General features: G+C 36.4%; 1 protein-coding gene across 1 annotated transcript in view; it reads left to right on the top strand.

The window, feature by feature from the left end:
* The window catches only part of Fancl (FA complementation group L), a 71,228-nt gene that overhangs the window by 35,630 nt on the left and 17,315 nt on the right, over positions 1-18,283 (top strand). The window contains exon 7 of the mRNA XM_034508799.2: positions 2,986-3,054. Within this exon, the coding sequence (XP_034364690.1) occupies positions 2,986-3,054 (69 nt within the window). The remainder of the gene's footprint in view (positions 1-2,985; positions 3,055-18,283) is intronic.

The following is an 18,283-nucleotide window of genomic DNA, read 5'->3' as shown; positions in this document are numbered from 1 at the left end:
ATGAACAAGAAAGTAAATAAATTGCTCTTGTGTGATGAGCACAACTAGGTGTGTGTTGGAGGCCTAGCATTTGGTGGTGTGGTTTGTGCAGTCATGTGGGACAGCGGTCCTGCTTTCGTCAGAGCCAACTAGGACTCAGAATATGCTGTGGAGTGATAGACTACAGAACCTAAGGACGGTTGCAAATATATGTACTTCACGGTATATAATTCCTTGAAAATTTAGCACCTGGCTTTCTTTGAGAGAGATTTACAGAATAATTACACTGAGAAATTATTAAAACTTCTGCTTAAAAAACAATTTTTTCAAGTTAGAACCTCACTATATAGTTCTGGTTGGCCTGGAAGTTGTCTGTGTAGACCAGACTAGCCTTTAGCCTGTGATGATCATGGTTTTGACTTCTGGATACTAGGATTACACATGTGTGGCATCTTGCTCCATTCTTGTATACAGAGTACATGTTGTCAAATAGATTTCCAAAATAAAAGATTTTAGGCTGGAATTATAGATCAGTTCACTGACTGCTTTACCCAAGGCCATGCATTTCATGCCCAGAGCCATCAAAACAAAGAAAAAAATAAAATAGTTTTTATAACTAATGCAAGGTGGTACTACATAGACCCGGAAAACTTAAAGACCAGCCTAACTTTTTCTACGTGGGCTAGGGACATTGCATTTAGTTCTACGCTGCAATTTAGCTACTAAGGTCCAGAAGCCATTTTAAAAATGAATTCTGACACAATGATCCCAGCACTTGAGAAGTTAAAGAAAAAAGGAGCTCCTAATTTAATTTGAAATTAAGCCAGGCTGTATAGTGAGTTGAGTTCCAGAGGTTGTCTGCTATACGGAGTAAGACCCTATCGCAAAACAAAACAAAAAACAAACAAAAAAAGCAGAAAAATAAGATAAACACCTATGATGTAACCTTATATTTTAAAAGTTCATAATAAACTCCTATCCATATAAAATTGCTTTTTAATTCTCTTCATTTATGTGGTTTATTTGAACAAATTGGCATTTCGTTTAATAGTAATGTGTATAGAATATCTTTGTATTTGTTGAACTTAGAGTGAATATTCAGTAAACCCACTACTGATCAGTTTAATTCACCAAATGCCCATGTACGTTCACCCCACATAAATATATTAAGCAGGTGTCATCATCTTACAGATGTTCCAGTGGCTACATTTGTACACACAGGGTTATCATGTATTGAGTTAGCTTTTTTTTTTCTGTCTTTTAGGTGTGGATTTTGCTATGTCATTGAATTTGTGGTATTACTGTACTGCATCTTACTTAAGTGTAGGCCTTTCTTTATATTACACTTCCCACACAGATGACTCTTTAAGTTAGAGCCTTAGGTGAGGGTAACAACCCATAGTGAATCAAATTTTCTATTTCTGATGCAGAAAGGTTTTGAGGGCACATATCATTTATCTATCAATCTATCTGTCTGTCTATCTATCTATCTATCTATCTATCTATCTATCTATCTACCTACCTATCAACCTGTCTTATCATTTTTCTTGTGTGTGTAAGTGCATGCACACACTCACTGTGGTGGTACACATGCTGAAGGACAGCTTTTGGGAGTTACCTCTCTTCTTCACCATGTGGGTCCTCTGGATTGAACTCACAATGCCAGACTTGAGGCAAGCTATTCTGTCTCCTGAGCGTCTAGTCACATGCATAGTTTTAAAGAATCGTGATAATTTAGAAGAAATAATTCTTTGTAACACTTTAAGTTCTGCCACTGTCACTTTTTAACTTGATTTTTTTCATTTTCTTCTTTCAAAATTAAGGATTATAATATTTTTTTCTGGGGCTTTCTATTAATTTTGTTTGTAGCTTTATATTTTCAGATAGAATTAATTGCCATCTATTAATATTTAGTTTCATTTTAGTCACACTTATCTTGATAGCAAAATGTTAATTCTTTGGCAAACATTGATTTCAAATGTAGTATTTTAAAAAGCATGTTAAAGTTACGTCTCCTCTTCCTCTTCCTCCTCCTTCCTTCCCTCCTGTGACTTTTACTCAATAAAGTAGTGAAAAATGAGAGACTGACAAAGTGAAACCTGGGACTTAAACAGCTTGTCATAGGAAACTTTGTAAAACTCATTTTCTTTTATGGAATTTAGTTTTAATGGCAAGTAATGAGTATTTTTAATTATAAATGACTTTGAAGATTCTAGAATTGTATTTTAATTGATCTTGAAATATAGTTCTGCAATAAGAAATTTAATTTAAAAAAAGCTTTGAATCTTTGGTAACTTAGAAACCTGATTTGTTCTTATGATTATCATTTCTTTTTATGTAACTAAGTAATTAATTTTCTAATAGTTTTACCAATCTGAAAATTTTTTCTTGCTTAAAACTATAAGTTTTATATACTTTTATATACCCCAATGAAGAAGAAGGAATTTCATTATTTATTTTTTCTTCTTTTTTTTTTGTTATTTTTTGATATGAGTGGTTGGTTATTATGGGAAGTCACACTCAAATTAATAATTGCATATAGTAACTGCTGTGTGCTTCTTGATTATTTAACATATACCACTTATTCAGTTGGTGACTGAAGCGAATTGAAATGTAATTTATGATCAGAATAATTAAATAACAATTGGTTTAATCTCTGTCTAAAGAAAAACTGAAACTCAGCTTTTGGTCGCTCAGATCATACCAGCAGCATGGATACTGACTCAGGTCAATGTTGCCTGCTCAGTACTTTTCAGAACCACCACATCATTGAACCTTGTACCTCCTAAGCATGGAGTCACTGCCAGTCAGCTCTCAGTGTCACTATAATAGTGCAATTTCAGTGTATGTATGCATGTGTGTGTCTGTGTGTATTCTTTTAAATATTACATCATTATGTATGTTGAGGTTAAAATGCTTTGTCCAGTTTTTCTAGTTTTTCTGAAATGCCTCATGTCAGCTTGTCACACAGACACAGGAATGACTGACTTTCATGCTTTGTCACAGTATCCTGTAGAGCCACCAGATTGCATTGTGGACTTTCCTGTTCCATTTTCTGTTTCCTGGACACCACAGGTAAATGATTAAGTTTATTTTAAATAATTAGAAAGTATATTCTTTTTAGTCAAATGATCATTTTAGCATCTAAAATTAATTAATTAATTATTTTAAAGCCTTTATATGTAAAACCTCATTCTTTAATAATTCATATTTTTCCAAAAATTAGTGTCTATTTTTCTGTCTTTAAATAAACACATGAGCATGCCCAACACATTGTCTAGATATCTTTAGGCAACCATGCAGAAGCTCCACTGCTGTACATTGTTAAGTTTAAATCTTAAAAAGTTCTTTAGAAAGCCGTGGATATAAGTAGAATGTATGTGTGTGGTTGTCCTCTGTGCTTTTTGTCCATGGTTGCTCTATTTAGGCTAATTCAGTTTCCTGGTACATTGAGAGAGGTCAATGTCTTTAGAATCATGCTAGAAACTGATGTTATGTATGTACAAGGAGGTATTAGTAGTAAAATATTTTTAAAATCAAAGGAGGACAGTGTTAAAGTTCAAAGAAAAATCTCACTATGATACTGTCCTCCTTTGCACTAGGTTAGTGTTGGTAGTTGACAGTACTCAGGAGAAGACATCTCTGTTTATAGATTGGAAAGAGAAAAATAAATTCATAGTGATACTTTACAGGGGCCACTATGAATTGTATATATATATATATTGTATATATATATATATATATATATATATATATATATATAATTCAATTGAATGTGTGTGTATACATATATATACACACACATACATATATACATGTACATATATACATATATACAAAATATATATGTATATACGTATATATGTATATATGTATATATACACATATATACAATATATGTGTATATATACATATATACATACATATATACATTTACATTTAAAATTATGCATGAATAGTTATCATTTTTGTGCTGTTGCTTATTATTGGATGTGTTGGGTGTAGACACTGGGGTGCTGTAGAGCACATGTGAAGATCAGAGTACAGTTCTGTGAAGTTCTTTCTTCTGTCTTTATGTGGGATTGAATGTAGGTTATCAGCTTTGAGTGGCAGGCCCTTTGCCCAATGAGCCATCTCCCCTGCTCATAAATTAGTTTTGAAATGCTTAAGAGGATTTAGGTTTGTGAGGGTTCAGATAATTAACTTGACATTTTAAGTCATGCTTATTTTTCTCATTTTTCTCTTTTAAAAAATGTCCTCCATTGGAAATTGGTAAGACTTGGCAAATAAAGGAAAGTACCTGTAATTTTCCTTTGGTGCTAGCTGTAGCTTATCAGTTTATGAAAATACTGGTGTCTGAGTGATGGTGACATACACCTTTGATCACAGCATTAGGGAAGCAGAGGCAGGGGGATCTCTGAGTTCCAGGTCTGCCTAGTCTACAGAGCATGTTCCAGGACAGTCAGGGATACACAGAGAGACCTGTTTTGAAAGACCAAACCAACAATTCATTTGCCTATAACTTATAGGTTTTTTTTTCTTTAAAACTGTGTTTTTTGACTCGGGAAGCCTCATCTTTCACTTAAGAAACTTCCTTGAGATCATGAGAAAGTATCAAGTCTGGAGTGTGTTATTTATCTTAGTGATGAGTTTTGTAGTTTTCTTTTTAATGTGAATACTGTGTAAGTTTCCTGACAGGTCATGAAGAGTATGTGTGACATCACAATTGTTTTGTGGCAGCAAGATGTGGTGTCTCTGTTTACTACGAGCTTGGAGCTCTGTGAGCATGGGGCTACTGTAATACTGTCCATTAGAACGTTAGATATGACTCTCAGAAATTGTTTTTTTTTTTGTAATATATCCAAGCAAACAGGATTGACTAGTAATAACTGGAATGTATCAATGTTATAGCAAGGTAAGACTCCTTTTGACTCACACTTGGCAAATACTATTTGTCACATTTGTCTGATATCTGTAGTCCTCCCTTTTCTGTTAGAAACAAAATAATGTGTTCCTGGAGTTACAGTGCCTGTCCTCTCTTTTCTGGGCCTCTTTCCTTCTGTGTGTCTTTCGTTCCTAAACAGGAATCTCTTTCCCTTAGTCTAAGTATGCTATCCATGCACACTCCTATGCCGTATCTCCGTGGAAGGTATTTTAAGTCAGTATTATTTAGTTGATTTATCCATACTTGTCTGCGTGTATCAATTTGCTCTTAAAATGCTATAGATCTTTATGTTCATCAGTCAGTTCACTCGCTGCCCTAGTGGTAAAGTTACCCACAGTTTCTTACTGTCAGTCTGCAACAGAACACTTGTGTGTACTATCTGGTGCATATATATGAGGATTTCTGTATTAGTTTTCCTAGAACTGTTATATGGAACATGCCTCTGAGGTTACTAAATACTGCCAACTCCCCTTCCCAAACTGCTTGTGCAAGTCTGCCCTTGCATCCAGGCACACATGGTAATTCTTACATTACTGTAGACTGCCAACAATTGATAAACTTTGCTGTGTTCAAGATCTTTGTCTAGTTGAAGTATTTTTAACATTATATGCACCCCTATATTGCTTTGATACTAATGCTTTCCTGGTTACATGGAATATGAACATCTTTTCGTCACCTCTGTTTAACTGTTACATAGTTTGTCAAACTTTCAGAGCAGTAATGTATATCTGTTTTGCTTTGTTGGCTTCTCAGAGAAAATCTGTCTTTTGTTCATGTTCAAGTATTATAGAACAATCTAAACTTAATCTTGTCTATATTATATATGTGCATGCAGTTTGGCCATATTTGTATCAGTTTGAGGTAATTTCTGTTTTTTTTTTTAATGCAATTCATGGAATTAAATTTTAGAAAGTTTCAAAAATCTTATTTCTTTTTAAGTATTTACCTATGTCATAAAGCTTTTGGTGATAGAAATATGAACTCTTTTCAACATTAGAGTATTGGCAATGCTAAATTGTTTCTAGACAGTAAGATTAAAGATGAGGCAACATTACGTTAGGGTGGTTCTGCTCCTACAGGACGAGGGTTGTTTTTTCCCTATCTTTTCTTTCTGTTTTCCTCTCTTTCTTCCTCTCTCTCTCTTTCTGTCTCTCTCTCTCTTTCTCTCTTTTCCTCTCTCCCTCTCTCCCTCCCTCCATGCCTCCCTCCCTCTTTCTCCCTCCCTCTTTTTTAACAGTTTTTTTATTCAGTTGTGATTTGTAAGCCATGTGAATGTTTCTGTTGTAGTCTAATAATAAAGTTGCATTTCAAATACTTTATAAATTCCACCTAACTCATTTACAAAGTCTTTGTCTGCTTTTGTATATTTCTTCTCTGGCTTCAGGGCTCCTGGACTTTAAACTTGGAAGATCTTTATTTTCCTTTCTTTTTGTAACATAACAGACAGGGCTTTGTGGCATCCATATTAGAAATGGGTGATTTTCCTTATGGTCCCCGTCTTCCTGCTGAGTTGATAATGTTTTGATGTATTTTTCTTTTGCTCTGATGAGAGGTCTGCTGCTGCTGCTCTGACATGCTCATTTGGATGAATAATTATAACGTGCACAGTGTCAGGCCAAAGATGGCAGGGTTTTGTGCGGCATGACAAGCCTCGTACCAGTGCAGGTGTCTCACAGCATGATCAGCAGCAGCCAGTGTACTCTGGCGCAGAGGAGACATTTCCTGTGGTAAGAAATCGGCAGCAAGGGCAAGGCGGCTGCGTGGGCTGCACTGGTGTGTGCCAGAGAGACACAAAAGTGCTTCTCAGACCCAGTGACTGGGTCTTCCTCACTCAGTGAATCCTGCATGCAGAATTTAGGATAGAGTGTGAGCCATCCTCCTCCTGTCACATGTGGTACAAAACATGTTACCTTTAAGATTTTATACACAGTCCATACATGTCAATATTGTCAGATGATAGATTTGTCTTGGGCTACTGTCAGACATTTAGGACAAAAGAACTTTGATTTTGCCCAGGTCACAGACTATTTTCTACCTGAGACTGTGTCACAAACTGTAGGTCTCAGGGAGTAAACTTGCCATAGGCAGTTGGAATATTTAGATTTGATCAGATGAGAGAAGCAGTGTCCTATATATTTCCTACCGTGGAGAATTCTGATCCTCCTGGGACAGTGCCATGGGTGAAGAAGAGTGAGACTTGTGATACAGCCTCTGTCTGACAGGCGATATTCTGATGACTGAAGAGTGTAATTAAAGAGTCCTGTTGCCCCGCAGGGAGTGAGGTCTTTCCTCAAAGCTGCAGACCCACAGTTGGGCATGCCCACTTCACATTACACTTCACCGCATGGTTTTTGTCTGTTTCATTGAGGCAGGCCACACTGTATAGCCCACGCTGCCTTGGAATTCATTATGTAGCTCCAACAATCCTGAAACTTACGGTGAACTCTCTGCCTCTGTTTCCTGAATGTGGTTTGTCAGTTAGTGGTAAGCTGCTATACTAGGCCCTTAAACTGGATGGTTCTATACAGGTCTCTTGCCTGCCTTTTACCTCAGTTCACACGTACTCAAGGAAATAGACATTATTAAGAAACACGACTTCCTTGAGGCTCACAGAGCTCAGCTCTGCTCTGAGAAAGCACTGGTGGTCTATGTCATTGGGTTTTACTTATTATCCCTTTGTTGATTTGGTCAGAAAACTCACAAAACTACATTTTCCTTTACTCCTAAATTAGTAAGTTATACATGCTTTTCCTTCTGTGGCAGTATTATTTTTGTCATTGGTAGTATTACAAATAAAAGAGAAAAGTAATTTTTTAAATCCTGTAATATTATAGAAAAAGTCCAGTGAAGGAGTCATGGACTCTGCTGGACTCAGGTGTCTGTTAGCTGCCTTTTTTGTTTCTTTTTCAATAACATCTATTTTAAAAATGCCAGGCCTTAAATGGAATATAGGGAAATGAAAAAAAGCAAAATTAGAAAATTATAGTCACTTAGTGCATCTTTATGTACAGTGTAGAACTATGCCTTGCCATTTCTAAAATATCAGTAATAAAATGTACATTTATTCAAATGATCCTTAGGATCATGGGAGTTTTCTTCATAATTAGGTTGGGATATGTCCATGAAGTGAAGACTGTGTTCACAGCAGTCACCTGATACCTATCCATTTTCTTTGGTGCTGAAAGTAGCGTGTTCTCTTCTTGATTCTGGTGTTCTGCATCTTTGTTTAATTTTCCCCTTAGTAGGTAAAGATTTGGTTGTAAATACAGTCTCTGTCATTGCATTTTGTCATACTATGGATAAACCATTACTTTAATTTTCTACCAAAATAGAACTTACACTTGAATATAATTTGAGTTAGAACCCAAGGTATAGTTTGATATTTTTCTTTCTGTTGTAATAATGTAGCAGCATGTCTACCCTTCTTCGCACCTGTTTCTCTCCAGTGTCAACCACTTTAGACTGGTAGTATGTGCTTTTAATATTTATGTTACTCAGTTTTTCTGTTGCCAAAAAGAATACTTGAGATAGTCAATTTAAAAAAAGTAGAGGCTTGTTTTGACTTAAGTTTTGGAAGTAGTGTCTGTGCTCCAGAGGGTCCATTACTTTAGGTGGCTGGTATTGAAGCATCTCTTCTTAGTAAGAATGTGTGGTTTAGGGAAAGAGAAGAAGAAGAAGGGTCCTACCCCTGCTGAGATAATGGCATCAGTAGCCCAAGACCTCTTATGAGCTCCACTCTCTTTAGGATTTCTTGCTGTTCAGTACCACCATTTGGGGAACATTATTAAAGCCTTTAATGCATAGACCTTTGAAGGAACATTTGGGATTCAAACTGTAATAGTATTGTAATTCATGATATCACAGGTTTAGCATATATATATATATATATATATATATATATATATATACACATATATATGCATGTTCATTTAGATATTATGTATAATTTTATACTGCGGAAAGTGAGTTGGCTGGACTCTGTTTGCTTGTTTTTTTTTGTTTGTTTGTTTGTTTTTTGTCTGTTTTAACCTGCCTGAGCCCCCAAATAAACCTAATGTCTTGATTGTCACCAAATATATATATATATATATATATATATATATATATATATATATATATATATATTATGCAGAGATAAGCAATAAGTGGTTGGCTGTAGATACTTTTCCTTTGCCACCTTAGTTTTTGTTTTTCTTAGAGTTAATGTTTATCTTACCTCATTTAACACTATCCCCAAGAGACATGTCTGTTTGTCTGTCTATCTATATATTTAGATGTCTGTTTATAGCTAGATATAAAAAGTGAGAAGATGACTTTAGAATCAAATGGATGGGTACCTTTGACTCTCAAATAGTTACTTTAATTTTAGGATAAAGAGAATTTTAATTACTATTGACTTCCAAACTTATCAAAGTTTGTTTAAGCTTGTAGGAAAATTTGGCTCTGTGGACTTGAGATACTTCTTACAATAATAAAAAATCTTCTGTGCATGGAGACCACAGAGACTGCTGTAATGCAATAAGCTGTTTATCAAATGCCCTTCTACTACCTTAACGCACATCTGAAATGATGTATCTGCTCCGGTTAATACCAGACTCTACTCTAGATTTTCATAGTATCCTTCATAATTTAAACACAGTCTAAAAGGCTGGATCAAATCCTGTCTGAGTATACCATCTGTGTCATAGAGTGCATATAACAAAAACTGAGATTATGAACAAAAGTTCTTTTGAATTATAAAATGTAATGCAAATATAAAGTTAGTGCATAGTGAGCTCTTAATATAGAGCTCAGAGAAAAAGAAGTGCCTGTCATGTATATGTGCATTATATATCTAGCTAATAGTAGCATGTATGTTGACTTACATTTGCCTTAAGGATCCTTAAGGTTTTAAGAATTGTAGGTTGTTCCATAAAGAGACATGCATGAGTAACAAGAAATGCCTCAATCTCAGCAAGGTGTGTAGATATAAAAGATGGCTAGATATGTACCTGACCATGGGCAAAAGCTGGATGCCTTGCTTTCCGTTGGTTAATATATTGCTGTTATTTAAACTAATATCCAATGGTTAGCCTAAATTGATAAAATATTCATATATAGCATGTGCCTCAAGTAAAAGAAAAAAATATATCAGATTCCAAATGGCCTCTTAATGTTATGATTTATATTTTAAAATACTATTGGATAAGAAGAAATTATTTCAGCCAATATGAGTGAGGGCCATATATAATCTAAGTTAATAACATCCTTTATCATATTTTGTTTTGATCAAAAATCCTTTCTAGTAAGTTAATATACTCTATTTGCACTTACATAAATAGGTTTTAGTGAGCATATAAAGCAGTGATTTTATAATGGTATTTTCCTCTTTGTGTGTATCATTATACTTTACTCACATTTGGCGCTCTCCCCCCGACCCCCGACTTTCTTACTAGTCATTCCCTGGACCAGGGAATACTTTGGAATGTGTGGGTTTTAGTGTTTATATGCTGGGAGCCTTTGCATATTTTAAACATTCTTTGGGGACCAGTGATGTGACTCAGCATAGCATGCTTGCCGCCAAACCTAGTGAGCTGACCTGCGTTCAGTCTCCAGGACTCACACAGGTCAAGGAGAGAACTGACTTGCATTTGTTCTCTGTTACCCACCAATGCATGGGAGCATTTATGCACACTCTGTGGCTCTTTCTGAAAGCACCTTAACACATCCTCAGTGTGAAGATAAAAATTTAGCAGGTTAGAAACAGAATAGTGATCAGTAATGAAATGTGTGAGAGGCACTAGAACTTTCTGGCAGGAAATACCTCCATGCATGTGTGCTTGTGTGTATGTGCATGCATTTCTCTCTTTCCCTCTCCTTCTCCTTCTCTCCTCCCTTTCTCTCTGTCTCTTTCTCTCTCTCATGTGTGTGTGTGTGAAAATGAGTATTAAAAGACAAAGTATCTCAGTTGTCAGGTGTAGAAGGATGCAGAGCTGGGGAGGAGACAGCAGAGGCAACAGGACAGTGTGTATTTTTAAAGTGCTGTCAATGCAGTGAGTGTCCTGTCTCCAGCCATGTGTGTAAAATTAGTCCTTTCATTTTTTAATTTTATGTTTCATGAGAAAAAGTTCAATATAGCTAGCTTTTTCTTTATCAGGGTATTGACACTATACTGCATAACAGAAAATTATATTGGGTTCTAAAAGCAGTTCCATTGGTAATGCTTATTGCATAAGCCTGACTAGCTGTTTGAATTCCCAGCACCAAGTAAATTTTATGCATGGTGGCACTTGTCCATAATTCTAGTGGAATGCATCAGTGATACGCAGATCCTTGGATCTTGTGCATCAGCCAATCTGGCTGTATCTGGGAGCTCCAAGTTCAGAAGAAGACCTTGTCTCAAAAAAAAAAAAAGGTAGAAGTTAATAAGATACCTGGTAATGATTTCTGGCTGCCACATGAGTCCACACACATGTACAACACACATGTACATATATGCATACACTACACATATAACACATACAGACAAAGATGGACTGGATTATTTTTTTTAACTACTTGACTTGATGGTTTTTTGCTTTTTGTTGTTCTTTTGTAGTGTAAAACATGAAAAGCTAAGGACAGTATTCAAAGTGCCTACTTATTTTCAACATGAGCTTGACAGACTTTCTTTTTCTTAGTAAAATTGCTACAGCTGTCCTGCCAAACATGATGGGATTCCACTTCGTTTATTCCTCATAGCACATAGCTTCTTCACAGGAATTGAAAGAGGAGAAAATGCCTGAAATGGTCAGTTGCAGTTGCAATAATTTTGGTACAGGAGAGACAAGTCCTTTGTGGATTCATTTAACAGGAAACATGGGATTCAATAGATGCAGTCACAGATGTAACTACAGACACAGGTGAGGATCTTACTGGAAATACAGGTAAAATCAAATGAACTGGATATATTTAAAGATACTTGATTGGAAATATTGCAGTCAACATTAAAATTAAATTTCTGAAGTTTAATCTCTTCATGTTTTCACATTCTATGTAAGCCTTTTGAATCATCCAAGATAAAAATGGTTATTAGAGGGTTTATCTGCCAGTATTATAGAAATATATATATATATATATATATATATATATATATATATATATATATATCAGAATAGGAAGCAACTGTTGCAAATCCTAGAAAATTATGCTATTAATTTAAGTGTCATCAGAGCACAAAAGCTCACATTCCAGGACTATGTGAACATTATTAAAATACTGGAAATAATAGTGCTTAAGAGGAAGATGTTACACTCTGAAGTCTGCTTAAGTTACTGACGTTACTGCTTCTCTTCAGGCATTAAGAAAGTAACAAAATGCTTTTAAAGATAATAAGCACTGCACTTTGAGTCTGGCAGTATTCACACTTTAATGCCTAAGTGCTTTTGTAGTTTAACATGACTTAATAGCAGCTATGGGGTAAGAGCCAGTATCTTAGTCCACATGCATCGATCTTTCTTCCTTCTCCAGTGTATGTACTATGTATCTGATAAGATCTCATTATCTTTGTGTATGTATGGATATGAACCACATATTCTTTTGTCTTCTCTTAGCTGTAAGGAGCATTGTTACTTTGGCCTAAGCTTTTTAATTGTTAAGGAAAACATTACAAACATACTGGTAGATCTCTTACTGTCTGGAGACCATTGTGAGTGTTGTTGAGCTGTCATTGACAAATTAGTGGAACACAGTTAATGTACAATTGGATGAGTTTTTACAAATAGTCACCCATGAAATCATCTCCAGTCCCAAGAAAACTAACACCACTACCAAGTTCACACTCTCCTTCCCCTAAGTGGCCTCCTCACTTGTCCCTTCTGTCCTGTTTCTCCTCTAGCTTTTGTCACTGTTGTCTTTCAGTTTGCTGTGCTTTCCAGTGACAGGTTTCTTTCTTTGGTATAACTGTTTTGAGGTTTACCATGTAGTATGTCATATAGTTTATGCATTTTTATTCTGAAGTATTTATTATATATTGGCCTGAACACCTGTGCCAAGATACACACTGGTTTGCATGCATACACATGAATGCATGTAACCGTACATACAGTTTCAACTCTTTTTATTTTAATGAAGTATAATTAGATAATTTACCCCCTTACCTTTCCTCTCTCCAAGCCTCCTATGTCTGTTCCTTCCCATACTTCTCATTTCACAACTAACTATTTGCTGTTGGTTAACCATTAGGGGCTTATCTCCAGAGAGAATGATCCCACCCACTCTGTAGTTCATTGTCTAGGGAAGAGTCCCAGCAGAGGTTTCTGCCTTCCATGTTAGCATGTCTGTCGGTGTCATCCTTATTCATACCACATTTAGGCAGACATGTTGTTGAGGGATTGTGGGTATAACTTCCCTACCATTTCAAGGAGACACAATCTCATAGCAGATTTTCTGATCCTCTGCCTTTTACAAGCCTTGTACCACCTCTTCCATGATACTCTTGAGACTCAGGAGTTGTGTCATACATAAACCAACTGAGACTAGGCACCCTATGATGTCAACTGTGACAATTGTGACATCTTCATTTTGATGCACATGGCTTTTGCATATAAAAACAAAGCTGCTATAAACAGTGTGTGTCATTGTCTAAGAATATGCTTATATTTCTATTGACAGCATGTTTAGGAGAGAAGTGGCTGTATATTACAGAAGCTATATATTTAACTTCTTAGGGAACTATCAAAGTATTTTTTTTCTTTTTTTCATCCTTAATATATTTATTTCTTGACTTTACATGCCGATTACAGCCCCACTTCCTGTTCCCCTCCCAGTCCCACCATTACTAATCCTTCTCCCCATCACCTCCTCCCCTTTTTCTTAGAGAAAGGAAGCTCTGCCACCCAGTATCAACCCACCGTGGCACACCAAATTGCAGCAGTACTAACTGTATCCTCTCCCACTGAGGCCAGACAAGGGAGCCCAGCTAAGGGGACAGGGATCCAAAGGCAGGCAACTGAGTCCAATTGTTTGGAAACCTACATGAAGACCAAGCTGTATGTTTGTCACACATGAATAGGGGGCTAGGTCCAGGCCTTGTGTGCTTGTTGGTTGGTGGTTCAGTCTCTGTGAGGCTCCATGGGCCCAGGTTAATTGATTCTGTATGTCTTTTTTTGTGGTGTGCTTGACACCTCCAAGACCCACAGTCCTTCCCCGTACTCTTCTACAAGACTCTACCTAATGTTTGGCTGTGGGTCTAGGCATCTGTTCCTATCAGCTACTGGATAAAGTCTCTCAGAAGACAGTTACGCTAGGTACCTGTCTGTAAACAGCAGAATATCATTATTAGTGTCATGGCTGGCTCTCTCCCATGAGATATATCTCAAGTTTGGCCAGTCCTTGGTTGGGCATTCCCTCAATCTCTGCTCCATCTTTATCCCTGCACATATTGTAGGCAGGACAATTTTTGGGTCAAAGGTTTTGTCCCCCTTCTTCCACTGGAAGTTTCTCCCGGCTACTGGAGGTAGCCATTTCAGTCTCTATATCTGTAGCTGTTAGGAGTCTCAGCTAGGGTCATCCCCATAGACTCCTGGGAGCTTCCCCCATGGCAGGTCTTCATCTTTAAAAAAATTATTTATTTATTTATTTATTTATTTATATTGGATATTTTATTTATTTACAATACAGATGTCATTTTATTTCCCCATTTCCCCTCCCTAGAACCCCCTATTGAATACCCCCTCTTCCTTTATACTTTTATACCATTTTGATTACATGCATGTATTAAAGTTAGGTCTAGGTTGAGGGTCTAGCAATACATTAGATGCAAATAGTTGAGGAACAGGCAATACAATAAGAACAAAAAAATCAAAGGAAAAGTGGGGCATAAAACCCAATTATATGAACACTCTCGTGATCACTGTTTCTAAAAGCTTATCAGGATGACCAAAATATCTGAGCCTACTTCCCTATCCTAGCCCAAGGTCATTTACATATCTGAGGCCTACTTCCTTGTTCTAGCCTAAAATTTAGATTCTTGTCTGAAATTGTTTCTTTGTTCTAGTCTAATATTTAGATTCCTACCTGAGATTACTTCTTTGTTGTAGCCTAAGATTTAGATTCCTACATGAAATTATTTCTTTGTTCTAGTCTAATGTCAGATTCCGGCCTGAAGCCTACTTCCTTGTTCATGGCCAGTGTCCTATTCCTGCCAAGCAGCCCATTTCCTTGTCTTGGCCCATGTCAGATTCTTGCTAAGCAGCCCCAAAGGCTCTCCACCTCTCTCCCCGCTTTTTATTTCATTAATAAGACTGAGTCTGTCTTAGGTCGTTCTGACAAGAATGCCTTCCTTCCCCATCATGGAATATGTATTATCAAAGGCAATGCACTTCTGTCTTAGGTTGGTAAGGCTGTGCAGAAACTTACCCATCCTTGGCTTGCCAGCCTGTTAATTTAATAACTCTGTCTGGTGGTCCATTTTCAGGTTTAAGCCATGTACTTTGGCTGCCAACATGTTGATGTTGTTAAAGATAACCTTTAACTTGATGGGCAGGAATAAAAGTAATCCCAGGACAAGAAGGGCTAGCATGATCAAGCTATATATGCCATTCCTGATGTTTGACCAAATGGAAATACTGACCTCAGGCCATTGATAATTTTATTGGCATTATCTGCAGCATCAAAGAGCAGCATTCTTTAAATTCATAATCTCACTATGTACAGTTAAGACACCCAGAGATGTGTTAGGATTATCCCAAATATCTTTAAGCTTTATGTTTTATATCTTTATGCCAGGTATCTTTAAACTTTTTAAAATTATAATGATAATCATTGTGAATTTCAAAAGTAACACTACTCCAATGATATTTGTCATGACACTTGGGATGGCTCCTAGCTCTTGAACCCTGAACCTCCTTCAGATAATTTGAATGGATTATAGAGCATCTATCGTTGTTCCAGATACCTATATAAATCCTTTTGTATACTCAAAACATTAGTAACATTTTTTTTTGGTAGATGGTTAACAAAAGTAGTTGTCTTAACTCCTTGTGTCAATGTTATTGGAGAAGCAGAGGTGCTAGCAATTAATGGAATTAAAGCTGATATGCAGGTCTTCATCTTGTCCCAGAGATTTCAGTTCTTTCTTCCAGCCCTCTCCCCACCTGCCCACATCTTATCCCTACCTCATATTTGTCTTTCTGGGTCTTGGTTACCTTACTCAGTATAATCTTTTCTATTTCCATCCATTTGCCTGCAAATTTCATGATATCCTTGTTTTGAATAACTGAGAAGTATTCCATTATGTAAATGAACCACATTTTTTTTTTTAAATCCATACTTCAGTAGAGGGAATTCTAGCCTATTTCCAGTTTCTGGCTAGTGTGAATAAAGCTAGTATTAACACAGTTGAGCGAGTGTCCTTGTGGGATGGTGGAGCATCTTTTGCATTTCTGCCCAGGAGTAGTCTTGAAATGGAACTATTCCCAATTTCTGAGAAACTGCCAAATTGATATCCAGAGTGGTTGTATAAATTTGCTCTCCCGCCATCAATAGAGTATTGTTCATCTTGCTTTACATACTCACCAACAGTCAAAATGGCTAAGATCAAAATCTCATCAAAAACTTGAGATTTTGATCTTAGCCATTTTGACTGTTGTAAGATAGAAACTCAGAGTTTTTTTGATTTGCACTTCCCTGATGACTAAGGACATTGAACATTTCTTTAAGTGCTTCTAGGTCATTTGAGACTCCTCTGTTGATAATTCTCTGTCTAGCTCTGTATTCCATTTCTTAATTAGGCCATTTGATTTGTTGGTATCTAATTTCTTTAGTTTTGTATATATTTTGGATATTAGCCTTCTGTCTGATGTAGGGTTGGTGACAATCTTTTCCCATTCTGTAGGCTGCTGTTTTGTCTTATTAATGGTGTCTTTTGCTTTACAGAAGCTTTTCAATTTATTAATTGTTGATCTTAATGACTGAGCTACGGGTGTTCTGTTTAGGAAGTTGTTTCTTGTACTAATGTGTTCAAGGCAGTTCCTCACTTTCTCATCTATTATATTTAGTGTATCCAGTATTATATTGAGGTGTTTGATCCACTTGAACTTGTTTTGTACAGGGCAGTAAATATGGATCTATTTTCATTCTTCTACATGCAGACATCCAGATATAACAGAACCATTTATTGAAGATGCTTTCTTAAGAGATGGTTCTTTGAGAAAATCAACCAGATAGACAAACCCTTAGACAAACTAAGTTAAAGGCAGAGAGACAGATTCAAATTAACAATGGACACTGAGGACTGTACCAAAAGATCATTAGACCTTACTTCAAAAGACTGTCCTTGCCAGGCATTGGTGGCACACACCTTTAATCCCAGCACTTCAGCACTTGGGAGACAGAGGCAGGTGGATTTGAGTTCAAGGCCAGCCTGGTCTACAGAATTAGTTCCAGGACAGCCAGGGCTATACAGAGAAACCATGTCTTGAAAAACAAAACAAAACACTGTCCTACACAAAGTGGGAAAATCTAAAGGAAATGGATGATTTTCTTGATTGATACCACTTACCATAGTTCTGTAAGGGTCCAAAATTCACTGAAGGAAGACCCCAGACTCTGTATGCAAAACCAGAGGACATTTATTCTATAACTAGCATGCTAGGGTCGCCATGATTTCCAAATGGCAAGGCATATAGAGAGAGCCCCTTTTATAACAGAACTGCTTAATTGCTTCTGAGATAACAACAAACTTCTAAAACTTACAAGGAATTACAAACACTCCAAGGGATTGCAAAAACCATTAACTGAAGGTCATAAAGAAGATATACACCACAGGACAACAAGTGCAAAAACAGGAGATAAGATATTGACTGGGTTTAGCTATATAAAACTTAAAGGAAAGATTAGGTCTTTAACTTTCCATGAACATGTAACCTAGTAACAAATGATGAATGTTTGGCCAGATAATTGCTCCTAGTGGATATGCATGTACACATTCTCTGTTACAAACTTCTTATCCAATTTATGGCCTGAATTTATGTGCAAACTTGTAGTGAACTTTTTACCATGTGAACATGTACTCTGAAAGTCTTACAAGTGCTGAGAACAAAAAAGGAATCTTCAACTATAGCAAAATAAGGTAGACAATTTAAATAGTCCTGTTAACCCTGTAAGGAAATAGAAGCAGTCATCAAATTCTCATAACCCAAATAATCCCAGGACTAGATGGTTTTAGCACAGCATTTTACTAAGCTTTCAAAAAAACACCCACCTAATACTAATACTCCTTAAACTATTTCACAAAATAGAAATAGAAGCAACATTGCCAAACTCATTCTTTTAAGGCCACAGTCACTCTGATACTTAAACCACAGAGACTCCACAAAGCAAGAGAATTTCATTCCAGTT

This window comes from Arvicanthis niloticus, chromosome 7, assembly GCF_011762505.2.
Source record: "Arvicanthis niloticus isolate mArvNil1 chromosome 7, mArvNil1.pat.X, whole genome shotgun sequence".
Classification (NCBI taxonomy): domain Eukaryota; kingdom Metazoa; phylum Chordata; class Mammalia; order Rodentia; family Muridae; genus Arvicanthis; species Arvicanthis niloticus.
The sequence above is the reverse complement of the archived record's forward strand: the minus strand, read 5'-3'. Positions and strand labels throughout refer to the sequence as shown.